This window comes from Carettochelys insculpta, chromosome 2 (assembly GCF_033958435.1).
Source record: "Carettochelys insculpta isolate YL-2023 chromosome 2, ASM3395843v1, whole genome shotgun sequence".
Classification (NCBI taxonomy): domain Eukaryota; kingdom Metazoa; phylum Chordata; order Testudines; family Carettochelyidae; genus Carettochelys; species Carettochelys insculpta.
Genome location: NC_134138.1, coordinates 234,748,603 through 234,774,699, shown reverse-complemented (window position 1 = coordinate 234,774,699; position 26,097 = coordinate 234,748,603). Strand labels below are relative to the sequence as shown.

The window sequence follows — 26,097 nt, the reverse complement described above, 5'->3', positions numbered from 1 at the left end:
TGACTGGAAGGGGTCTCTGCGTTGAGGAGCCGGGCCCAGCGGCGCGGGGAGGGGCGGGCAATGCCGTGCAGCGCCGCGCCGGGGGAGGCGGTCCCTGCGTGCAGCCGGCTGCGCGGCCAGTAGAGGGCCTCGGCCCGCTGCAGCGTCCTCCCGCCGACTCACCCTCTGGCGCAGGAGCAGCTCAGGGCGGCCGGCCGGGCTCGCTGAAGCTGGGCTGCGCGGGGCCGGGGCCCGGGCCGGCGCCGAGGATGCCGCTGGGGCTGAAGCCCACGTGCAGCGTGTGCCGCAGCACCTCCTCCTCCATGTGGAAGAAGGGCGGCCAGGGCGAGATCCTTTGCAACAACTGCACAGGCCGCCCCGGGGCGCCCGGGCCCGGGCCCGGGCCCTTCGCCACCACCTCGGCCGCCGCGCAGCACAGCAACGGGGGCGGCGGCGGCGGCGGCGGCAAACAGGTCAGGCTGCCGGGCGCGCTGGGCGGGGGTGGGCGCACGGGGCGGAAGGGCCAGGGCCGCAGTGGAGCGAGGAGCGGGGCCCGCTGCTGCAGCGCCCTTAGCCGGGCTCCCTGTCACTCATCCGGCTGCGTTGCTCCGGGAAGTCCAGGGAGTGGCTGGCCCGGCCCGGCCCGGCCCGCTATTCTAGCGAGCCCATTTGCGGCGTGTCTGAGCCGCGGGCCCCGAGAGTTTCACAGCATGTGGTAACACGGGCACGTCTGCCCTGCTTTCTCCTTTCGTTGTTGTCCTGGCAGAGCAAGCAGGAGATCCACAGGAGGTCCGCTCGCCTGAGGAACACAAAATACAAATCTGCTCCAGCTGCTGAAAAGAAAGTTTCTACCAAAGGCAAAGGACGAAGACATATTTTCAAGTTAAAAAATGTAAGGGGGGCCATGGATTGTTTCCAGTTCTTGTCAGGGTTATGCTGGCCCAGGCTTGATCTATGCTGGCCCTTGTGTCCCTGTACGTGTCTGCCCGGTGTGGGTTTTTTCCACCCATCCAAAGTCAAAATAAGCAGAAAAATCGTGTTCATGCAGGAGCGGCATTGTAAAAAGAGCGTTCATATCAGCCAGTAATAGCTGTGCTTTGTTCACACGCGTTTGTTTTCGGTCGAGGGTGCAGGAAGGAGGAATGTTGATGAAAATCTTTCACTGATCAGGAATTATTATTTTGAGGGGAAAAGCCCTTTATCCCAACTTTTTGTGTATGCCAATGTGAATGCTCTGTGGGTTTTTTTTTTCCTTATCCCTGAAAAAAACCCACAAGTGTAGACAAGTGCTGTGGGTGTGAGGATGGTTACATGTACACTATGGCAGGGATTCAGGTCCTGAGATTGACCCACCAGTGGCTGATTTAGTGCATCCAGTGAAGAGCTGTCAGATTGACTGAAGATGGCACTGCAGTTGACCTCTGTACTTTACCCTTGAAGAGTATCAGAGAGGTAGCCCAGTTAGCAAAAACAACAAGAAGTCCTGTGGCACCTTATAGACTAACAGGTATTTTGAAGCATAAGCTTCCATGGGCAAAGACCTGCTTCGTCAGATGCATGAGTGGGGGTTCCAGAGGACGGTTTAAATATATGGGCTATGAAAAGAAGGGAGTCCCAGTCACGAGGGGGGCTAGAGTTAATTAACAAGGTCAGTTCCTGAAGAGTAATGGTAGTCAAGTTGAGGGGAGAGTTTCTCCCAGTGACCTGCTGCAGTGTGCACTCCACAGTAATTCTACCAAACGAACTTTGACTTAAAAGAACATTGTTCACATAGCAGGAGTTGCGTATCTTAGATCAACTTTGTGTGATAGTGTAGATATAAGCTAAGCTGAACTAAGGGCTGATGCAGACCTTGCTGTGTTTGTGGGAGAGCATCTCCTGCCAGGTAGTTACAGCTATTCGGGCATATCTGCAGAATGAATGAGGAATCAAAGTCAAGACCCGGGTATTCAGCATAATGGACAGTTCGAATAGGAGAGAATAGGTAGATGAAATAGTAGACTGGTGCAGAGCTAGTCTACAGAAACTAAGCCACTCTACACTGGACAGGGAAACATGGAAGGTAATAGTGAGGGATGCATTGGACACCCAACAGGCGCTGAACCCATGGTGGTTGATGATGATGATCTCCTGCCAACATTGCTACAATTTCTCCCAGATGTGTTTTCTTGGAAAGATTGATCCATATCTGCAGAAAATCAAATAAACCCAAACTGAGTCCAGTTCTTTCCGAAGTTCTGGATTCGTCTCTTCCTTTTGCCTGAATGGGTAAAATTTAGTGATTTATCGGCAAATTGGATTTTTATAATTTCAGTGTAATATGCTTTTTAAAATCTTCGTAATTTAAAATCAAAATTGAAAGTGGCAACCTGTGATAATACTTTTAATTAAAATAATTTAAAATAAAATAATAGTAAGCGGTATATGTTTGCTGTCAAGTTTTAAATTAAAGTCAGATCATTGAACTGGTGGAAAATACTGGTTAAGCGTCTGGAACCATAGTTTGTGATGTTAAAACGATAAGTGCTGGGGCAGCTTATATACTAACAGGTTTCTTTGCATAAGCTTTTGTGGAAAGACACACTTCCTCAGATACATACAAATTACATAAGTTTGTGATGTGCTAAACCAGCTTTTGACAGCAGTAGCCTCTTCTGCAAATGCAAAGGAATATTTTCTCCATTTCAGTTTATTCAGCTAGTGCAGTTTAATGTCAGATCATTCAAAGCTGTAACTAACTGTAACTTCTGTTTTTATGTTGTATGTTTGTGTAGCCCATCAAGGCTCCTGAGTCCGTATCCACTATAATTACAGCAGAGTCCATCTTTCATAAGGTATGTATTGTTTATATACAGAAAAATCTGTTGGTATTCCTCTAAAACATTCAAAATTATCACAAAGGACTTTATTTACAAAAAAATCTGGGAATCCCTAACATCACTGTGTTATATAGTATCATTACATTGCTGCCCTTAAGAATGGGAAATCACTGATTCAGGATGTTTTAATATTTTTATCTTCAAAGGTTAAGTATTAAATTGTGTATTTCTTATAAAGAGAATCAACTTTTGAAATACAAAAAAACGGCAAAAATATTTGTCAGTTTATGAACAAGTGTCAGCTTTCACTCTTTGGGCATCAAATGAAATTGTTTATTTTCAGCAGTAGTTTAAATTTAGTGTGTTGGGTCCTATTTTAAGTAGAGGGAATATCACAGGTAAAGGAGGTTCCCCTTGTGAAGTTCTGACTTCAATTTTGTTGCAGCCTATGAGAACACTAAATTGAAGGAATAAGCCAAACTTGGAAGAATGTTCTGAGGAAGTTCTGGTACCAAGCTGTTGGTGTCTATCCCTTCTATGAACATATATGTAGATTCTCAATTTTTCTTAAGTGGGTCTTATCCATGGAAGCTCATGACCTAATAAATTTGTTAGTCTCTACGGTGTTATATCTGCTTGTTACTTGTGAAACGATGGACCAAGACTGTACTGTATGGAGATTGCGACGACTCTGAGATTATTTAATAGGGTGCATTAGGTGGTTTATTTGTAGCAGTGTCCATAGCTGGGAAAGGGCTCAAAAAATAGTGATTTTTTTTAAAAAAGTGAGGCTGTTTGTTTTTCTTCCCCCAAGGGGAAAAAATCAAAAACCGTAGTAAATTTATCATTTATCTCAAAGAACTCCTGGGGCGGGAGGAGCATGTGTGCTGGCTGGTTACACTTTCTGCTGTCACACATGGAAGGCCTTAGTAATTTGCATGTTCTGGCTCTACAATCACATGTCGCTCCTGAGGACAGCATGTAAACTGGCTCTTGTGGAGAAGTGAAGACCTGTGTTTAGTACCCTTGTGTTAGCAAGACAGTGAATCTCCACTTCTGCAGCACAGAAGCTGTAACTCAGGCCTCTGGAGGTTAGTTGGTGTTTCACAGACTATGCTAAGGGGAAGAATTATTGAGTTTTAAAACTCAATAATAATAATAATCCCCTTTGATTGGAAAGTCTGATTTATTGGAGCACTTGGAGAAGACTGCAGTTTCCCTGGAATGGAGATGAGGTCTAAACACTGTACCTCCAAATAAATAGTGTAGGGAAGAGAGAATATGGTATCGAAAGCATCCCTGAAGAGAGCTAGGAAAATTCCAGGCAATTGCTAGTAAAATCATGTTTTCTAAAGATAATCTGTATCGTTTTCAGGGCGTGTACTATCAAATTGGAGATGTTGTTTCAGTGGTTGATGAGCAGGATGGAAAAACATACTATGCTCAGATTAGAGGGTTTATTCAGGATCAGTACTGTGAAAAAAGTGCAGCTTTAACATGGCTTATTCCTACTGTAGCAAGTCCCAAAGACTGTTTTGATCCTGCATCGTATATCATAGGTATGTGCCAAGACTTCCTTTTATAATCTGTATATATGACTACACTGGTGAACAAAACCCTTGTACTATCTGCGCCTATCTGTGGTATAGTTTGTAGAATGCTTTATTGTTCTCCCTGCCGGTCATGTATGTAATTTTAGGCCCGGAGTAAACCCTCAAGACACAGGAAGAACTGTGTGTGAATAGTCCCTGGTGAGCTGAGTAGGATTTATTTACATACCTAAAAATGATCACAAGTATAATTAGAGCCCTGCACGAACCCAAATTTCTGTCTGCAGATGTGGATATCCATGGCTCAAAATAGATAACTGGGGGGTTCTATACCTGAGAACTGCAGTGGCTAAATGAGAACACTATGGCGCTGCCACTCCGTGGAGCCGGCAGCTTGTGGCTGTACCACTCCCAGCTATGTCTTCTGTCTGGGGTCCTGCACATCAATAGATATCCATTTATATTTCCATCCACAGATACAAATTTGTATCTGGGCCAAGTTCTAGTTATAATTATTGCAGGTTTGGGGACTTAATTATCTGATCTAGCCCTGGGTGTAGTAGTTATGGCTGGAAACAGTGGGTAACTTAGCCTACAGGCCCAGATTCTCCCCTTGGTTTGCAAATGACCCAGATGAGGTGAAACTCCCTTTGGGTGTATGGAGGACTTGGGAGGGAGAGGGCCTGTGTAACATAGTTCCATAACAGTTTCTATTACAAACATTACATACATATTTGACAAAAATGAGCTGCACATGCATTTCAAGTACAGATCAGTTAAATTCACTACGTGGATTTTTCAGCTCTTACAGTGGTTACTTATGAGTAAAATGCTTCAACACTCATTAATACATAATGGAACAAGTTTAAAAGGGCTTTCACCATATTGGCAATTTTCTGATTGAAATAGCATTCTCAAATAATGCTGGCTGTTGTCCATATCACAGTCAATCTGTACGTAATGCGTAAAGCTTAAAAATGTTACTCTGTGTTTTAGGACCAGAAGAAGATCTTCCAAGGAAAATGGAATACTTAGAATTTGTTTGTCATGCACCTTCGGAATATTTCAAATCTCGATCATCTCCCTTCCCCACTGTTCCTACTAGACCGGAAAAAGGCTATATATGGACTCATGTTGGACCTACTCCTGCAATCTCCATCAAGGAAACTGTTACCAACAATTTATAGTCTGAGTACCCTTTAAAAGTATATTGGTTATATTCTCAGCCTCCGCCATCTATTAGAAGAAGTTTGAATTTTTTTTTTCTGCAAACTGTGTTTAGCCACATGGATTATAGTGGTATTTGGTTTTGGTTTTGGTTTTGGTTTTTAATTATCTGACTTGAAAGAAAAATGTCTTATTTAATTCTTGTTTCCCTTCTTTGCTCCAATTAAAGCTACTTCTTTTGTCACCGTCGCTTGAACACATGAAGCTACAAGTTTGTCTTTTCCTTTTAACGGCCATGATTTAGAGTAGTGTTTCTCAACCTTTTTTCTATAACGTAATCGCCGCCCCCCCCCTTTTTTTTGGAAGAGTACCCCCACTACCTACAGTTTTTCAGACACAATTTTTTTTTTTACCATTGCAACACATTTGTGTAAATAACTTAATTGTAACTGGTTGGAAGAAATTGCCTATAGGCAATAAACTTGCCATCATACTTATGATGGTGCTAAAAGTATAAATAAAAAAAATTAGAAGAACATAAAATAATTCCAGATGTTTTTATTCATAAAAAAGTTGAGAAACTCTGAGTTAACATACCCTCTGGAAGAGCTCTGAGTATCCCCAGAAGTACATGTAACCCTTGTTTGAGAACCACTGATCTGGAGTGTAAGTTGGCTGTGGCTGTAGTCTTCCAATGTTGCCACTGTCTTTCTTACAAAAGCGGACTAGCATTACATGCAATATTTTAAAGAGTCATCACTACCTATGCAACGTATAGCTAAAGTACAGCTTGCACCTTCCTGGTCCAGGACACTCGGGACCTTGGTCCTGAATGAAGGATCTTGCTGGACCAGGGAAGTTAAAGCCCCCTGGTCCCTGGCTATCCCCCACTGGCCTCCCAGCTCTCTGGTCACAGCTCACCACTGCAGCGGGCAACCTGGCCCCAGCATTCTAGCACCATGGGGCTGCTGGTGCTCTGGCCCCTCACTGACAGATTATGTAAGTAATATCCTTGTATTATTTGCCATATCAGGCACTTGGTTTGGTTTTAACCTACTACAACTCAGCAGAGAATGTATTTATTGATGGTAATTCATACCAATGAAAAGGGAAGCATGGACTTTTGATAAACAGTTTAATTATGTTAAACTATCATAATATTCAACTGCCAAACAAGTTACTAAAGAAATAGAAATTATTTACACATCAATGTGAACGATTGAGGATCAGTAAATCTTAATTTGTATAGAAATATTTGAAAGCCTTTACTAGCGTCTTCAGCCCTGAAAGCACTGACTTTTAATATTTATTCCATTCAGCAGAAAATACATTCAGTAAATTCATACCAGTGTTTTTACCCTACTTAAGGACTTCAGAATCATCTTATATCAGGGAGAAAAATATGGCACAGTTCAGAGACTGCAGGTCCTTCATGCTTTTTTATTTATATTGTGATACCACTCAAACTCTCCCATCATCATTGAGATATTTTCTCTCTTAGTCCTGTACTCAAATAGGAATTTCTAGGGCTGGCTGCAAAAGGACATCCTAATGATTTAGCCACCATCAACACAAATGAATTTAACCACACTCACTTCCTTAGCCTCTGATTCCCTGGGACTTGAAAACTCACATACAACTACCCACCACTAAGTGATCCTTTCTTAAGAAGGCTCCTGGTTCCCCTGTCCCATTACCTTCCATAAATTATCCCATTTTCCCACAAAACACCCTTTCATTTACTCATATCCCCATCTCTTCTTGGACATTCTGCTTCTTCTCCCCTGCAACACCCCCAATCAATGTTAACCCATCTGCTAGTATGTTTCATACTCCCATTGGGTGACAGCTCCACAATATTAACTTAGCTCCCTTTCCACAGGGACAAAGAAGCAGGGAACTAATATGGATAAAAACAGTTTAATCTAGAAATCAGTCTCACTACCTAATATACTAATCTAGCTATATGGGAGGATACTACCCCTATTTCCCCCACCCAAATTACAACTCATTGCTGTCCTTGCAGTTGACTACCCCATTCTAAAAAGTTGACAGTCTCCATTAGCAGCATAATAAAGAAGAAAAGGTGTACAATGTCTGTGTAGAGCTTCAGTGCTGGGATAGCATAATCCATGAGCTCTTGCTGCTTTGGGGAATCTCTTCTGATCTCAACTCGAGTTATCATCAAATGCTTAGAAGAACAAGGAAGGAAAAAAACTCTTCTTACTTACGCTTTTATACATTGTGCAAGGTTTAGATACAGTACTTGCTCTCATCCGGGACTATACCGTGCAATATTCTATGATGGTAACTGTTGCATGGACGTAGGTGTTTTTGGGCATCAACAATTACAAAGGTTTATTTCTCCTAAAGGGACTCTAGTCATAGAAACATGACTAGTACATCATGTAAGCTGTCACTCAAATTTTTGGCTAAATCTTCTAAGAAAAATTACAAATATGTACTTGTCCCTCTGTCACTTATTAACGACCCTCTCCCCCTTAAGTCAGGTACTTTAAACTTCTCTGGCCCCACAGTCCTGGTTAACACCAACTACAGGGAACAACACACTCTTACATATCCCAAGCCCCTTGCTGCAGGAATTGCAATCTACCAGGGGGCTCAGGCAGCCCTGGTACCACCAGTGAGACTGCGGCTGCTTTTGCACAGCACAATTACACAGTTATTGAAGCAAGCATTGTCTAAGTCATGTAGTGATGTGACTAACAAAATACAAAATGGTTAGGGAAGAACTTTTGTATAAGTGAAAGTGGCCAAAATAAGCATAAGTGAAAGTGGCCTGGTTTAAGAGAGATGCTCAGCATCTGCAGAGCCACTGTCGTCAATGAAAGTACTTAGCACTTCTGAAATATCAAGCCTTCCACAATTATGGAATTAGGAAGTTCACATTCACTCACTCAGTTTGAAAATTTTGACCAAAAGAAAATAGTTTGTGTAGTGACATTCCTTGAAAATGAGAGAGGGAAAATGCTAAACAAATATTCTACTTACAATTGCAAAGGTCAGCGTTCCAAGCGAGCCATAAATTAATTGTAGCATCTATAAGAAAAGGTGGAGAAATAAGTTTGTGTTCGCCATCATTGCAAAATGACAAAAAGAAACAAATTACCATTACAGCCTTTACTACATTTAAATAGCAACCTTAAAAAGGACATGTTTGGCATGGAAAAAAAAGTCATAGCAGAATAGAAGCTGATCTAAAAACAAATACTAAATTCATGACTGGCAAGTAATCCATTTAATATATCTGTACTATCTGTACTATCTTTCAGATGGGAACAGATAGACCGGGAGTCACCAAACCATTGATTGTGATCAACTAGTTGACCCTGGAGCCTCAGCCACTGCAAACTTATCTCTGGCCGTGTCTACATTAGCCACCTTCTTTGAAGGGGCCATGGTAATTAGCCAGATTGGGGAATAGTAATGAGGTGCTGCGATGAATATGGAGCACCTCATTAGCCTAATTTTCGCTGCGGCAATGTCAAAGTTGCAAACTTCGAAGCACTGACATGCCATGTAGCTGTGGGCACTTCAAAGTACCCATGCTACTTCAAAGTGCCCTTACTCTCAATTTTGGTGGGTTGGTGGCTCCTGTTCTATCTCCTGGGAGTAAGGGCACTTTGAAGTTGTGTGCGTACTTCGAAGTGCCTGTGGCTACATGGCATACCTGCGCTTCAAAGTTTGCAATTTTGAAGTTGCCAAAGTGAAAATTAGCCTAATGAGGTGCTCCATATTCATCACAGCACTTCATTAGTATTCCCCAATCTGGCTGATTACCATGCCCCCTTTGAAGAAGGGGGCTAGTGTAGACACAGCCTCTGTGTTCCAATTTGGGGGAAGAGAAACAGCATGTCTCTGCAAGCTACCTGTGTCAGCAGTTCCCATTGGCCACCTCCTGGTCAATGGGAGCCCTAAGGACACTGCGAGGGCAGGGGGCAGCAGTCGAAGAAAAGCTGGTATGTCCCCCAAGAGGAGCGCATACAAAAGCCTGCAGCTGGCTGCTTCCGTGATCCACATAAAGCAATGGCAGGTTTGAGCTGTGCTCTGCTTCTGGCTGGGAGCCCCCTACTCCTGTTCAGAGCCTGTACCTAGCACCCTCTCCCACCCCAATGCCCTGCCTACAGCCAGCACCCCACACCCTCACTTGCACCCCAACACTGCCCCAGCCTGGAGTCCCCTCCCATACCCAAATTCCATCCCAGAGTGTGCATATCTCACCCCTTCCTAGTTCCAAAGCCCATAGTGAAAATAGGAAAGGAAATGATGCAGAAAGGTGGGGAATAGAGCTGGCAGGGCTTTGGGAAGTGACAGAGTAGATCCTGAGTTGCCCTGATTTTAAAAAGCAATCTTGGGTATAAAAAAGTTGGAGAACACAAGAGAGACTCTGTCCCCTAGCGTTTTCCATTTTGGGATTCTGCACTGAACAGGCAGAACCTTCTTGGCTGGCAAATCCATAAGGAACTATAGATAACTGTTAAAACATTTAGTTTTGCTACTCAAAGAGGAGCCAAACATCAAGATCATGTAGAAGACATCTCCTGATCAGATGATTAAACAAAACAATTCAGAGGAGTACAATATGTGTCACACAATTGCACTGCTTTCTGAAGTCCATAGTTCATCATTCCTTTCTGCATGGGGGATTTGGATGTACTTTCAAGTAGTCAGAGATGGGGCTACTGGTACCATTCCATGCAAGATATGCTCCATTTGTTGCCCATGTATGTGCCTAGCTTGACTTGTTTGCCTGAGCTGCTGTAGCCATGCTACTACTATTAGGTTCTGGTGAGAGCAGAGCTAGTACATGTATAGCTACTCGATCTGGGACATACATCTCCAGCTGCTGTGTAGACATACCCATTGTTTTCATAAGTATGGTATGGTGCAGCCATGGCTAGGCTGGACAGGCACTGTGTCCTTTCATAAGAAATAATAAATAACTTACAGGTGAGTCATTAAAGATACAGAGAATTCCAAAGATGGCCAACACTGGGATCACAATCCAGGAAGGCACAGATGCAGAAGTGATGTCCCACTGAGAACAAAAAATACAATAAGACCATCTTAAATTTCTATTAACCAACTCATCTGTGATTGCAAATACTGCTATGTTTTCCAGGGATAGTGGTTAGTAAGCTTGAATCAATGTTATACAGCAGTGATGGTGAAACCCTGAATTTACCAAAACTGGTTTAAATTGCTCTATTTCCTGGGCTTAGCATAACCTAAACAAATCCTTGAAACACGTTTTATTGATTACTATGCACTACAGGTCTTGATTTTTAATAGGCCCGTAATCTGGCCTCCATCTGTTCACGCATAAACAATAGCACTCACTAGCACCTGTTAGAGCTTCTACTACCAGCTCATGTGGGTGATAGAATTTTCACCCGCAAACCACTTTGAGATAAATGCATTGTATCCCCAGGTTAGTTGGGGTTTGTAATCAGTCACTGGTTGCTGAGCTTAGAGCAGCAAAATGGGTGGGTAGATAGATGTGTACTTTGTGGGAGGAGAAAATAGGATAATGAGGCCCACAGGTTTTAGGTCAGTCAAATGCATTTTTCTTTTGTTTTATTTTATTTTTAAATATGAGTTTCCTTAGCATCAAAACCAAAATTGGAGGTAATCTCCTGAATAAAAAAATAGCTCACCAGAACTCCATATGACAAAAATGTTTAAGTAGACATAATTTTATTAGAAAATTCATGCTAACACTGACATCTCAAAGTGCACTTTCGCCAAATATTTCATTAGCTGATACTTACTTTTAACTTCTGAGCAATGTAAGACACCATCACAGTCACAAATATTGTTATTCCTCCAGCCCCCATTACTGTCATGGGGGCAAAAAAGCTAAAAATCCAAGCATACAACATATTAGTTTAATGTAACACACTCGGCTGCATCAACTATAATTAAAGAACGTTCTTAAAAACTTACGATGAAACCACTCCAAGGAGCAGGCCTCCAGCAATGGCCTAAAAAAATCCAAGAGAGCTTTCTTAGTGAGGCAAAAGAATGTCACTTAGTAAAATGATGTATATTTTTACTAGAGTTCATTATATTGTTGGGATGAAATACTAAAAAAGAAAATGGTCAGGCTGAAGACGTAAAAACTACTGTATAGAGAAGATCTCTAAGGAAATCAGTTCCTTAGTCATTGTATCTAAATAAAGCATTATTACTTCACATATGAAACCATTTGAACGTGACCGCTCTTCATGCTTGCAGCATACTCCAGTACCTAGTAAATCTGCTGGCTTTTTTTCTGACATGCACATTTGTAGGGTGACCATATAGCTCATATTGGCTGGGACCGCCACTTTTTAAGTCCCGTTTTGGTCATCCTTGTTATTTACACTTTACTTTTTCCAACTGATCATCAGTTTTGCCAAAAAATGGGGTGTGGCAGCTGCGGAGTGCAAAGGAAAGTGTGTGCGGAAGGGTGACAAGCAACACCAGCACAACTCAGGGGGGCTGGCCCCAAGTGTGGGAGGGGCAGAGGACCCTCAGGCTGAGGGTCATTCCCATAGGGTGTCCCATTATCCGTTTGGAATCTTGGTTAACCTACATATTTCAGTGAAAATAGCTACAAGTTGGAAACTGGAATCTTTAGGTGTTTGTGACCTCCTAAAAGGACACAGCAAAAGCAGCAATGCTCTAGCGCAGGGGTCAGCAACCCCGGGCACAGGTGCCGAGACTGGCACGTGAACAGATTTTTCATCCGCATGTAAGACAGGAGCTCAGCTCCATCCCTCTCCCATGCAGCTGGGAACTTGCTCCAAGCCATGCCAGCTGTGGATTCACAAAAGACCAGCTACTTCTACCAACTACCACCTAGCAGGCAAAGCTCTGCATCTTTATTTATTAACCAAGCTGTTGTAAGTAGGACTATTAGTGACTTTAAAACGTATCACTAGCAGTCGGACAGTACACAGAGATCAAAAAGTCAAATTTTAGCATTCAAGATTGGAAATGTTGCTGACCCTTGCTACAGAGACAAAAACTTGGGGAGATACAGTTGACTGCTCCGACCACCATCACAGTTTTCATCCTGTGTTCCCTTCAGCTTCCCCTGGTGCCAGACAACAGATGGTTTTTAATTCCATCATGTATGTACTACAAAATAGGTAGTGAGCCTGCAAGGGGTGGGGGAGCAAATCAGACTTTCCTTTGAAAAGAGGGATCAGAAGTCTAGATAGGAGCCAAGATGATGATGATGATTGATTATTATTATTATTATTGTGATTATTATTATTATTATATTATACAGACTCTCCTCCAACCTTAGAGTTTCACCCCCTCCACGGACACAATGTGTCCCTTTTATATTTAACGGAATTCCATGTTATTCAGCAATTTTCATCCTGAAGACTAGATGGTACTGTTAGGTTACAGGATAGTAGCAGTCATTGTTTGGATTTAGAGAAGTTTTCACATTTACCTATTAGTGCACCTGAAGAAGACCTGGTGAGTTCCTTAAAACATATTTTAGTAAACTTTTTCATTCCCAGCATTCTATTATCTGGAACTCTCAAATCACTGGCATTTTAAGCATAAGTAAATTTTAATGACTTTTTCTATAAGTACAGTATAGTGAAAATAAATACAAATAAATACAGCAAATAGAGTATAAGTTTGCAGTGTACAATACTACTGTTGTTGGTAAATAAGTACTCTGCATACATTTTTATTTGTTGCTTAATATCTAATCTTGTTTTTCTTTAGTGTTATGTACTGCTAGGTATACCTCTCTATTATCCAGCAACTTCCTGGTCCTGGGGCTGCCGGATATGAAAGTGTTTACTGTACAGGAAAATGACAAGGGAAACCATGGTCGGTGGGTATCAGAAACAGGAGGTGCTGTGCCTCCCCAGACAGCTTGGTGTGGCCCCTCCCCAGGCCAGCCCCCTCCTGTCATTTCCTTCCAGTGCTCTGCGTTGGCCCGGGGGGGGCCAGCCTGCCTGCCAGCAGGGACTGGTGCAGTTGGTGCGGGGGCTGTGTTGCCTGCACAGCATTCAGACTGTGCTGCCCAGCAACTTTGTACACTGGGTCTGGGGGCACTGCAGCTGGGCCCCCTGGCACTGTGGGGCTGGCTGCCTGGCACACAAGGCCTTGGGATCCTGCAGTCTGCCATGCATCTTCCCAGTACGCCAGGGCTGAGAGCACTGCACCTGCACTGCACTGCCTGGCTGCTCAGAGAACTGGGACTGGGGCCTGGCAACCTGGCCACCCAGCACTGAGCCTCAGATAGGGGTGTTAGGCTCCTGCAGGGAGATGTGAGACTGAAGCAGAGGGGAGAGGGAGAGGTGGGCTCAAGGGGAGGGAGGGGCTGGAGGCTAGTCTCCACCAACAGCCATATCACCAGCAGCTCATGGGGTAAACACATAGACTTGAACAATATACTTACAAGCATCAATGATAAAAGTAAGTTCAGTGGGACTTTTTGGCAGTAGTTCTCACAGCAGGCAATTAAAGACGGCAGAAGTAAAGTTGCTGGACTAAAAACAAGTAAAAGGTGTCCACTTATTTATAGATCATCTTATTTATAGATCATCTAAATGTAGCTGATGACTATTGTTAATATTTCCATCATTTAAAATATAGCATAAAAATTTTACACCTGAATCATCTTTCTATACAAAGTTCAGTTATTTGTAGGTTTTTTTTTTAATCGCTCCAGGGTCTTTAATTGTCCAAAGCCACATCAAGTGAAATATGGTAAAAACCCTCCACGCAGAATCTAGTTTTTCTGAACTTTTGATTTTTTGCTATGATCCCTGAATTGGATGGATCATCAGGATTTACCTGCTCTTAGAATAGCATCATATGTTTTTAAGTACTTCAGATGACTTGCACAGTCTGTATCTGATTTGCTCGCGTTGAGATGCCAAACTACAGATTTATGCAAAGATACAGACCCTCCCAAAATGTTTCTGGATCCGAGTTTTCCAAACAGTGTCTTTCATTTATGCCTAAGCATGTCTTGATCATCAACAACAGTAGGTACCCAAGAGACAGGTTTAACTCAGATGAACTGTGTCATTTGTCTTGCCCTTTTCTCTGCTCCCTCTCACACTTCTCTTTTAACATCTGCTCCCCTTTTGGGTTCCAGTGTGGTGGGTGAGTCTGTCAATTTGTTGCTACATGGCACATGTGCCTACATGCCAGCTATTGACAGACTCCCTACCGTGGTTGAGTGTATTTGCCTAGGCAGCGGTAAGGCAAAGTAGCACAAGCTCAGGTCTGTCCCATTGAATTTGCTGGCTCACGAGCAGCTGTACATGTGGTATTTCATGACAAGGCATTAAGCATCCAGCTCTAAAGAATCTGACTTTTCTGCACATTCCCGCATAGCAAATGTGGAATTAGCAGGAAATCTAAAATATTAGCATCTAGTCTGCTGGTCTGTCAGGCTAGTATATATGGCCCCACTCCTAACGTTGGCTGAAGAGCAATGAACAATTGTCATTAAATGAAATAATGCCATCAAAAATGTAAATGTGTTCGCTATGGCATACAGAGCTTACTGCCATACAGTGCTATTCACTAGGCTCACACAGCAATCCTAGGAGTGAGCCTTCCATAAAGGATGGGGTGGGAAGAAGATGGTGAACAGAGAAAAGAGACCAGAGTGGTGAAAGGGCTTAATTCCGTTTGTCACACCCAGCCTAATAAAGGACACCTGCTTGTACTGTAAATAATCTCACAGATTGTGATGTTTAATGAAACACAGTGGTTCAGTGTTGTGATTTCAGGTTACTTACAGAAATTGAAGCCAAAACAATACATTCTTCTGCAGAGATTCTTGAAACACGTTCCTAGTAAAAGACAAAAGGGTTGCCACAAAAATCACATATGGCTTTGCAATCTTCACTGGGTCAACTTCTACCTTCAGTTATATTTGTGCACCTCCATTGATCTAAATGTGTAGTTACAATAGAACTGCTGTGATCCTTCCCTGTAGTAGCGCACGTTAGGGAAGGCCTAGACCAGGGGACATGGTGCTCCCTACACAACAGAAACCTGCATGCTGTGGCTGTGCAGAAGAAGCAAATCAAGGGTGGGCTGAGGTGTGACCCGTGGGTCTGACACTGAAAGAATCTATCGACCTAAACAGATGTGTGAATTTGTGCAAAGGGATGCAGCGTTCCCAACCGACTGGAAATATCCTGTCTTTGGGCAAAGGCTCATGATTTGCCTTTAATCTCAAAGTATAACATACTCAGTCCTGATTTATGATGAAATAACAACATAAATGAGGGAGGGAGAGAAAGAGAACCATTCTCTGCTTTTATGACAGTTCTGGTAGCAAATATATTTAGTTTCCATGCCATGAAAATCTTTCAAAGCAAAAATCAGTTTCTCAGTGGCTTCACTGTTTTGTGTGTGCAGCAGTAGCTGCTCTAAGCAGCAACTAAATGAAGTATTAGCAAGACAGAAACACTAAGCCAATCGTACAAAATCAGGCTGTGTATCAAGCAGTCTGTTCAAGGCAAGTGGGCTCTGGTCTGTGTGGGTGCACAGGGCTCTCATGTGCTCCTTCTCAGTGCACTTTGCCTCAACATTCATCTGCCCTCCAGGCTCAGCTTTCCCTAACTGCTAACTCATTAGCCTTCTCGATTCACTTTCAGGCCACAAATATAGTCTCACTCTCAGCTAATGTGCCTCAAAGGCAAATGATTATTTTCAGAGGATTTCATTGAGTTTAAGACCAGAAGAGATCAACAGATGTTGTAGACCAAGGGTCGGCAACCTGCAGCTCTGGAGCAGAATACAGCTCTTTAAGGAGCCACTTGCGGCTCCGAGTGCTGCTGCTGCTGACTCCACTTGCTGCTCCAGAGCCTGCTGCCACTTAAACAAAGCCCACTATTAAAACAGGCTTTAGATTTTTTTTGTTTAAGCGGAGGCGGCCTCTGGAGCCACAATTGGAATCAGTGGTGGCAGGGAGCCTCAGAAGAGGAAGCTGGCAGCCACCTGAGCACTGCACATGGGGGAAGAAGAGCTGGGGGGGGAGCGGTGGCCGAGCCTGCCCTGCCGGAGCCATTCTGGGGAAGAGGAGGAGGAGGCTGGGTAGCTGCCAACCAGCAGAGGCAGGGTTAGAGGGCTCTGCCTCCCAGTCACACGGGAGCTACTGTCCAATGTGAAGGGCTGCTTGAGCCTCCCACCATGCTCAATCCAGCATAAGCGGGGCTAAAATGAACGGCTTGCTGCAGTTGTGTCAAGCCCAGGGTGCACACCTGGCACAGTGACTCCCTCCTGCCTCGGGGCGTTGCAGGGTGTCTGCCCCACACCCCGGGCTGTCAGCTTCTCCCAGCTGAAGCCAGTCACGTCCCTTCCAACAGCCCTTAAAATAAACCCCCAGGTGGCAGGGGGGAGCAGTGGGCAAGGTGGTCATCTCACGCAGGTAAATCGTGGGGATGGGGGTATAATTTAGGTCTTATAAGGGTAAAACCTGGGGTAGGGGGAGGATTTGGTGGGGCTGAAGAGGATAAGGACTGGAGATGGGGGTAACCACTTTCTAACTGGTACAGATCATTGTGTGTGCACTGTGCTTAAAATAGGGGTGACAAAAAGTATGGTTTGAAGTTGTTTATTAAGGATCGTCTCCTATTCACATGCACAACAGGTCTCTAAGTATTGACTTGGTAACTGAATTTGGAAAAAATGGCTTTACTTGCTATTTTGTTTGCAGACCCTGTTGTAGACAGATGTGAATATCACAGACCAATACATCTCACTCAGATACCCCTGTATCAAGTCCAAAGACCAATGAGACTGAAGTATATCAGCCCTAAGAACTCTGTGCCACAGGGAGAGAGAGCGGGAGAGACTAACATGCCACAAACGCCTGATGCCCCTGCAATGAAAGGGAACTGATCACCTGAGGTATGCCATGGCCAGATGATTGCAGCAGTCAAACCACACCCCAGGCTGCAGAGGCAGGCAAATACTTCCCAAACTCCCAGCCAATATCACTTAGGGAAAATTCCTTCCTGACCCCAAATCTAGCAGTTCATATGTCCCTATCAGGACTCTAGCCAGAGGATTCTCTGTACCACCTCAGAGTACCCCAATCCACCCCATCTCCACCTGTGGCCAGGCTCCAATGCATCAGATCGAGGTGGGGAGTAGGAAGATGGGGAAACCTTTCCAGAATACATCTAGTCCATAGTGCATCAGAAGAAATTATCATCTATTGTTAGATGCTCTAAGAAAGGCTTGTTACTGGTTTGTTAGATGTTTGGCAAACATCTCCCCAAATTGAAGTCACCCATGATAACAGGTTTTCTTCCTACACGTTATAGAGAGATGCCTAAAGTGCAGTTTATTTTGTTCTCTGGTGAGAAACTACTACAGCACCTGTAGTTTGACTAGTTAGAATATTAATTCCTAAGTACCTGAGGTCTGGTGATTCTGCATTGTCCATGACTCTAACGGTAATGGTGTCTGTGATGCTGGTAGACCAAGTGCCAGGTCTGGCCAACTTGTCGGCTGATCACTGACACATTCATAGGTTAAAACCAGACCAGCTTACCTGTTTGTTAGCATTGTTCAAGAAAGGTGTTAGACTTTTAATGATGTGTTTTAACTCTATAAAATGCTTGTAAGTTGCTGAATAAACTAATCTCACATGAAATGTCTGTATCCCATGTTATAAGGTAACACATATGTTTTCTTTATAACTACAAAAATGCCTGCTCTGAACTCAGGCAGGAGGAGGGCTTCTCCTGTCCATCAAAGAGGCCTACCAAAAGTAAGGGGGTTATTCTGAAGCATTATGATACAAAGTTTGAGCTAATGGCCCCCTGACAATGGTGAAGGTGCTACAAGAAAGGAAGCTTGTCCCGTCAACTTGAATTCACAGAATCACAGAATCATAGAGCTGGAAGGAACCTCAGGAGGTCTTCTAGTCCAGCCCTCTGCTTCAAGCATTCTGCTTCAAGAATTCTGGAAGACGGAAATAGAGATAGGTGACATAAGAACGTTTCACCTCTTTGCTGTTTGGACTCCGACAGGGCTGGCCCTAGGTAACAAAAGCAGAGCTCCCCAGGTTCAACCTGGGCTAGCCAGTGCTGACAGGTTACTACATCTCTGTCACATTTGGAACTATAGACTGTGCACCTCACATGGGGTTATATGTTGCCTGCTTTAACCTGGAAATACAGAATCTCCAACAACCCCTTTGGGAATGGAAGTTATTTGTGACTCTGAAATCCTCGAAACTTGAAACAAAAAGTTATGATTGTTCTTCCAAACGTTTGCAACTGACCATTGACTTGCTGCAGCTTTCAAATTTCACTATGCAGAAGAAAAATACATCCCCCTCCCCTTTTTAGAAGTTTACTTTTAACATAATACTGTACTATAGATGCCTTTTTTTTTCTCTGTTGCTGCCTGATTCCACACTTCCGGTTCCAAATGAGGTGTGTGGTTGACTGGCCAGTTGGTAAATCTGGTGTTTGCATCTTTGAGGTTCTAGTGTAACTCTATCATTTCCTTTTCCTGGTTAATGAGTCTTTAATTAGCTCCCTATAGGGGCGGCTACAAACATTGTCTTTGTTGTGAGATCTGAGCACAAATTGACTTGTGGTAAGTGACTTGTCTCTTGGGACTGGAAGCAACTTGAACATTTATCAGAGAGCCCAGCTTTCCTGGGTGGCAAAATGTACTGTAGTGCTCCACAGGACTGTCTGTGATTCCATGGTAAGATTGTCATAGTGCTCCAGGAGTTCACACTTGTTATGGGTTTGGTAAAATTTTATGACATCCTTCATCTTTGCTCCTGGAAGCAAAAAATTATCCTGCTGTCCTTTTGCTTCTTGCACAATGTTCTGTCCAATCAGCTTAGCACACAAACCCAGTGGAGGATTACATTCTTCTTTAACCATTGGCGTATGCTCTCTTGGACTTGTCTGAGGTTCATTTGGTTTGAGTTAAGCAGCAGTTTTCAGTTATTTCCTTTGCTATCTTTCTGTCAATAGGTCCTTGCAGGTAGTTCTCTCCAGATGTCTTCTTCAATACTAGGTAATTCAAGCAATTCAAGATTTTCAGATGTGAAAATATCCTTTAGCTTTGCCTAGACTAGGAAGTGAGAACAAATTTCCAGTCTCCTTTGTCCTTGTCTCTCCTTTTCACTTGGCTGTGTTGCTTCCTCCTGCAGGAGCTGTTGGACATTGAATGAATTTGGATATAGAGAAAAGTCTCCACAGCCTCAGTGCTTGCAAGAGATCACAAATCCTTTCTTCCATCAGGGCTACCAGCCTGCACTTCAGGCAACCTCTCTCTTCAGGCAAGAAGCAAAATATGGGACGTCTGGTACTGACTGCAATAACTGATGACTTGTTCTCCACCCTTGTTGCTGAGGAGAAACTGAACCTGTGATGCAAATCCTTCTACTAAGTTCCATGGAAATTCTGCTATGAGATACCCCTGCTTTCCTGCTGGAACACCTTTGTTGCACTGTTGGGAGATGGAGGAGTATTTTGTGACACCACTTTATGGTGTGCAACAGAACAGTGCATCTAACTAGCTCAACTGACCAGTACATAGGGAGGCAGAGCCATGGCTGTCCTACTTCCCACCATCTGGATACTTGCACACAGCGGGAATCCTCTAAAGGCCGCTGAGCACAATTGTGAAGAGCCCTGACACAGCAGTGCAAGGGGTGAGTCTTCATCCCCTCCTGTTTTCCCACAAGGCCATGTAAGAGATAGGTACCATCTAGCCTTTGGACAGTATGGCCACGTCTACATGAGAAGCCTCTGTCAACACACATCCCTGTCAGAAGGGGTTTCCTGGCAAAAGTTCCGTGGACAGGTCACATCTACACACAAAAGCCTATCGAAAGTGCAATCTGCGCTGTGGACAGAGTGCTTGGCCCTCTCTCAACAGAATGGCTGAACGAAAGCTCTGCAAAACAGGGCTGCCCAGTGAACCAGAAGCCCTGTCTGTTGACAAAAGGGCCTGGAGTGTCTACATGGCTGTTTTGTTGACAGAACACTGTTGAGAGAGGCATTATATCTGAATGGGGGGGAAGTATAAACCTGCTGTTGGATGTGTTGAGCTTTGTCGACTAACTGTTGACAAAGTGCATTTGTTGTGTAGAGACTGCATGCTTTTTTCCAGCAAAAGCCCAGTTTTGCCATGAAAAGCCGCTCATATAGATGTGGCCTATTAGTCTGAACTGATGCTACTAAGAGTATAGTTTACAATAAATCAGAACACTGAGAACTTACCAGTAAATTGATCCAGAGATTATAGCACCAGTTATGGTGAGGAGTAGTGTTGTAAAGTGGTCCACTTTTGAGAGGAAAGCTGAAGTAAAAGTGCAGAAAGTGTTGCTTCAGAAAAAAATCATTTACAGTTAAGACATCTATGAGCAAAACTTTACTGAAAATGTCATGCCCCACCTGATGAAGCGGGTCTTTGCCCACGAAAGCTTATGCTCCAAAATTTCTGTTAGTCTATAAGATGCCACAGGACTTCTTGTTGCCTTTTAAGAACTGAATGATATTGGCTCAATGAAGCCCCAGTATTCAATTTATATCATGCAGTAGATAATCATGGAATAAACAACCCAGGGGCTGATGCTGAGTGAATTACAGAGAGAAATAAAGCGTGTGAGTCTGAAAGAGAAACACTTTATGTGAGAGGAACAGACTTTGTGATACAGATTGAGTGTGTGCTCCAGTGTATATGTGACAGCGACCATGTGTGTGTGGGGCGCAGACTGGGTATGTGTGATAGTGACATAGAGTGTGTGTACTGGCTGCTGCTGGGTAAGTTTCTGAAAGAAACCGCCCTCTGTCTCTTTAACAGAAATTGGTCCTGTTCTACTGTGTCCCACTCTCCTTCTCTGTGCTCCTGTGTCACTTACCAACCATGCCTCAGACTGGAGTAGCTCTGCTGTGAGTTTCCCTCTCCTCAGTCCCTGCTCTACAGAGATGGAGTATAGGTGACCATGCCTCCTTATCCCAAATACGGGACAGGGAGAGGGGTTGTCTTCCTGGCTGCAGCTGCCAAGGACTGCTGACCCCGGAGACCTCCTGGGCTGCCCCACACCTCGGGGTGCTGGGAAGGGGGTGGCAGTGGTGCCAGTGTGCTCCTGGCTTCCCCACATGTTAGGGAGCCAGGACTGGGCAGCAGCCATACTGGTCTAGCACCTGGCTTCCCCGCAGCTTGGGGAGCCAGGAAGGAGGCAGCAGGTGTGCCGGTGTTCCTCCAGCTCCCCGAGGCCTGGGGAGACACAACCTGGGAGCAGCCACGCCAGTGTGGCTGCCCGCTCCCCCAAGCCACAGGGAGCTGGGAACTGGACAGCAGCCACCCCCAGTGCCCCAACCTACCCTTAACATTGCAGGGTCCCCTGCTGGTTCCCTCTTGGTGTGGCCAGAGAGCATGTGAGTATGTGCTCTCCATGTGACCTCTGGGCAGCTGCACTTGTGTGCTGGTGAGAGAAAAGGTCAACCAGCCGGGGGCCAAATGTGGGGCAATTAGCCCTGTTGTTCAAATGAATCGGGATGCCTTCCTGGTGCCCAAAATATGGGGCTGTCCCGGCCAAAACAGGATGGATGGTCACCCTAGGTACAGGGCAGGGAATCACCTTACCTTTAGCACTAACCTTCTCCCTTCCACACCCTGCCGCTCTGCACAGCTAGCAGGAGAATCCTAGGAGCAGCTGGGCTGCAGACAGAATAAGGTGGGGGAAGGGCCACTGCACACAGGCTGCTGGCTGTCCTATGCATGCTCTGCTAATCAGCTGGGAGGACCGGAGACAAGTACATGGTGGGCTGGATCCGGCCCCCAGGGCTCATAATGCTACCTCTGATCTAAGGTAATTACGAATGGAATCTATGTATATTTCCAATTCAAACAATGGAGAAATACTGGGAGGACATCATCCCTGTTTAACAGAACGGATTCAGATAAGATTGGCCCATGATTAACAAGGCCTAAATAAGAATATATGATTAGATTTGCTTCTTCTTTTCTCCCGCAAAGGGCACTGAAATATAGTTTGGTGCCAGAGGCAAAACCTGCCTGACAGAAGGTCCACACTGCACAGATGGAACTCTCCTAACAGCCGAGTTTCTGACAAGAATATGCAAATAACTGTTAGGGATCATGAAGCCTGCCATTTTTGACTGAATAATTTCTCTTTAGGAGCCCTTTGAGCATGGGCAGAGCAAACACACGTGTCTGACATAGTATGGCAAAGGACTGTGGCAACCAGTGTGCCGTAAAGTGGTACTAAGAGTGCCCCCGAGCCGCATGCCAGAAGTATCGTCTGCCACTCTGTGCATGTGCCCCAGTGCTTAGTGGGAGAGGTGTGTGGTGGCGGCGGTTCTTCAACAGTGGCAGCAGCTCTCATGAGTTGTCAACATCAAGATAGAGCAGGGAGGGGGCCTGGCTCTGAGGTAGGGGTTGGAGATTAGATTATAGTGGGGAGCTGGGGGGTGCCTGGTTCTGGAGAAGAGGGAGGGTACTGAGTTAGAGTGGAGGGAGTGGGGGGGTGTGCCTGGCTCTGGGGGAGGCAGGGGCGTGATTGGGTTATAGTTATTGGGTGAACTGTGAAATTACAAGTGCTGAAGTTTGCCATGAGGTTGCTGAGCACTTTTCTAGTGTAGCAGCTCATTCATGCAGTGGCTGCTTCTGGCCATTAAAAATCAACATCAGTTCACCTTGGGATGGTGTGCTTATACCTACCAAAGAGCAGTATCAAACCCACAGGAAGAAATCTGATTAAACCAAAATCAAAGAGCCAGTGGGTAGGAAGGGATTTCTAACAGTTTATGTAGAGTTTCCTTGTCACCTCAGTGGTTTGCAGGAAGATTGATTTCATTGTTTTTATGCCAACTTTGACACCTGGATTTTAGAAAGGGAGGGAGCTGAATAATGGTGTCTGTGTGGATTGGGGGCAAACCCATTCACAAATTATTTCCCTGGACTAACTGCAGAGGGAAACTCCATTTTTATTTTCTAGGCATCTAAAAAGATGGTAAAATATAGAGGAAATTGGGACAAAAAAAATCATGCCAATGTACGCAGGAGAGGAATGTGGATTTAAAACATCCACTGATTACACAAAACTGTATGGTTACATTATTAGTACAATTTCTGCATAAACAAATGCAAAACTCAATGTCCATTTGTGATTGCAGTGGGGCTACTAAATTGCCATACCAGTGACATTTGAAATGGTCACAAAATTAAGCCATGAAAATTGACGTTCAGCTTCCACTCAACTAAACATCGTTATGAGAGCTGACTGATGGTAACACTTAGTGGCAAAGTTCTAAACCTCCTTATCAGCAATTAGTTTCCCAACAAGAAATTAAAAAAGAAAAGCAAGCAAGAAAGAAAAATGTATGATCTTGTTTCCATTGAAGCCAATGAACTTTTGCTTGGGAGCTCAATGAGACAGATTGTGGCACCTCTAGTCAGGATAGATGGTCATCTTAACTCGATGGTCACCCAGTGATTTCACTGAGACCATACATGGAATGAAATTCTGCTCAGTGTAAGCAATGGAATCAGAATTTCAGCAATGTGAGCAGAATTTGGGTCTTTGTTTCCTCTGTATGAACCCCAAACCTTATGAGTCAGTTAAGAATAAAAGCAAAATATCATTTCAGTCAGTAAGGGTTCAGCCAGAACAGTGACAGCCACTTCCGGAATTTCCCCACTTACCTTTCTGAGAACAGTTAGGACATTGCCACTCATATTTTTTACTGTCCTGGTTTAGCACAGAACTGCTCTTCTGGGACTCCTTGTTGGGAGACCTTTTTTTGTTGTGTGGGGAAACTGTGGTTGTCATTTCAATTTTTTGACTGCTTCCCAACAAGCGATGATTGAGCTCTACCTCCATATTGTTATTCCTGCTGTTGTGTACTTTCTGCACCTAGAAGAGTGCTGGGAAAAGCGTATTAGTAGCCATTATCCTCATAACAAGAATGTTTAAAAACACCTTAGTGCCTGGCCACACAACTTCTTGCTTTGAAACAAGATCTCCATAATGCAATAGAGTTCATTCAAACTCAACTACGAATTCACCAGTAATTGTTTAATGTGAAAAATACATAACTTTATGTAACTGTAAAAACACATGCATGTAAAATAAACCATTAATGTTTGCCTGTGAATTATATTTTCAACATCATACACTGAAGACCAGCTAAGCATAATTAACACTTGTCGGATTAAAGTTTACTAGACTTACCTCTATATTTCTTCAGCATAAGATGGCTGAGCAACTTTGTTTGGGATGGGAGATAAAACTGACTGAATTAGTAACAGGAAGGCATTTCCTTATACAGAACTAATCTTCGTCTGTAACTGATTTTTTTTTTTTAAATCTTTGTTCCTAAATCGCTCAGTTGGCAGAGTGCTGCAGCATTGGCTAATAATAAAGATTCTTTTCTTGGAGAAGTTACACCTAAAACCAACAAGGGAAGTGAATGGAAGCTACAAATGCACTCACCAGCTAAAAGTGAAACCATTTACCTTGTTTTGTACCTATCAGCATTGGGTACAAAGTTTGCGTATCTGGCCTGTGGCCACTTGTTACCAAGGTAAGAAGAGCAGAAATACTACAATGTCAACAAAAAGCAGCCTTCAATGACTAACTCAAACCTGGCTCATGTTGGTAATCACCTGTCCAGATACTTGTATGGGCCTTCTTGCCACAGTAACCGAGCACGAAGAGAGGAATAAATTGCTATAGTCCCTCACCTTTCCTTACCAGGATTTGGACAGGATTTGGAGCTGTTTGTTCCCTTAGACAAAGGGGAGAGAATGAGAGGACTGCTCTGGGAAAGGCTTAGTAAAGAGAAAGGCTTTGCTTGGCTCAGTAAGATTAACTCTCATTTGTATGTCACTTGATAGTGAGTTGCACAGGTATGGTTAGAGTCCTGTGCCAGGTCTCTCTTTCTTGGCTACAAGCAAAGCTCCACTGTTTAACAGTGCCATTGTTTCACTAAAAGACAGAAGTTGTGGAAAATTGTGATCATGGATAAAGCCAACTGCAGATAAGCCAGGACTGGTTTTGTGCACAGTTTGGAAATGAAGACATTGACCTTGAACTGCACTGTTCCATAGGGAGCCAATACCAAGTCATGAAAGGGTCTTCATGGCCCCTTGTGCGTAAAACAGAAGTCCCAAGCCTGCCACAGAAGTATAGCTGTCCCTCACAATGCCTTGCTGCTGTAGACGACCTGCCTCCAGCATGCATGTCACTCCCATCCGTGGGCGTGCTGCAGCCAGACATACCCTGGCTCTTACAAGGCTTGGTTATGCTGCAGGTTGATTCTAACACACCTCTGTCCCAGATTTCTCCCCTTCCCCACCCAGAAATCTGTGCCCTGTGCTTCCCAACTCTCTCCTGGCCTACCTAAGTTTATATAGAATGTACTGTAGTGGAAGATATATGTGACAAAATCTGAAAATTATTAATAAAACCCCTTTTGAGCAAATATACTCATGAAAAACTACTGACACATATAGGAGTGAGAAATTTAATTCAGCTATTGGACTTGAGAGCTATAATTAAGAGAGCC

The 26,097-nt window shown here is 44.0% G+C and overlaps 2 protein-coding genes across 2 annotated transcripts; one reads left to right on the top strand and one right to left on the bottom strand.

Moving 5' to 3' along the window:
- GATAD1 (GATA zinc finger domain containing 1) lies at positions 1 to 5,932 on the top strand. The gene is made up of 5 exons (XM_074984751.1): positions 1 to 452; positions 746 to 871; positions 2,754 to 2,813; positions 4,174 to 4,357; positions 5,345 to 5,932. Exons 1-5 carry the CDS (start codon positions 249 to 251, stop codon positions 5,533 to 5,535), a joined length of 765 nt encoding a protein of 254 aa, XP_074840852.1. The 5' UTR covers positions 1 to 248; the 3' UTR covers positions 5,536 to 5,932.
- Positions 5,933 to 6,165: 233 nt separating this feature from the next.
- LOC142008316 (protein lifeguard 1-like) lies at positions 6,166 to 24,410 on the bottom strand. Its single transcript, XM_074985497.1, has 9 exons — positions 24,233 to 24,410; positions 20,782 to 20,860; positions 15,310 to 15,363; positions 13,953 to 14,043; positions 11,483 to 11,520; positions 11,308 to 11,395; positions 10,485 to 10,658; positions 8,528 to 8,575; positions 6,166 to 7,706 (listed from the first exon to the last, which is right to left on the bottom strand). Exons 1-9 carry the CDS (start codon positions 24,408 to 24,410, stop codon positions 7,524 to 7,526), a joined length of 933 nt encoding a protein of 310 aa, XP_074841598.1. The 3' UTR covers positions 6,166 to 7,523.
- Between the last annotated feature and the right edge of the window lie 1,687 nt (positions 24,411 to 26,097).

Coding starts and splice junctions, on each gene's coding strand:
- LOC142008316 (XM_074985497.1), bottom strand. CDS start 24,410: ATGGAGGTAGAGCTCAATCATCGCTTGTTGGGAAGCAGTCAAAAAATT. Junction 20,861..24,232: donor TCCTAACTGTTCTCAGAAAG/GTAAGTGGGGAA, acceptor CTTTTACTTCAG/CTTTCCTCTCAAAAGTGGAC. Junction 15,364..20,781: donor ATCTCTGGATCAATTTACTG/GTAAGTTCTCAG, acceptor GTCTTTTACTAG/GAACGTGTTTCAAGAATCTC.
- GATAD1 (XM_074984751.1), top strand. CDS start 249: ATGCCGCTGGGGCTGAAGCCCACGTGCAGCGTGTGCCGCAGCACCTCC. Junction 872..2,753: donor ATATTTTCAAGTTAAAAAAT/GTAAGGGGGGCC, acceptor ATGTTTGTGTAG/CCCATCAAGGCTCCTGAGTC. Junction 2,814..4,173: donor CAGAGTCCATCTTTCATAAG/GTATGTATTGTT, acceptor TATCGTTTTCAG/GGCGTGTACTATCAAATTGG.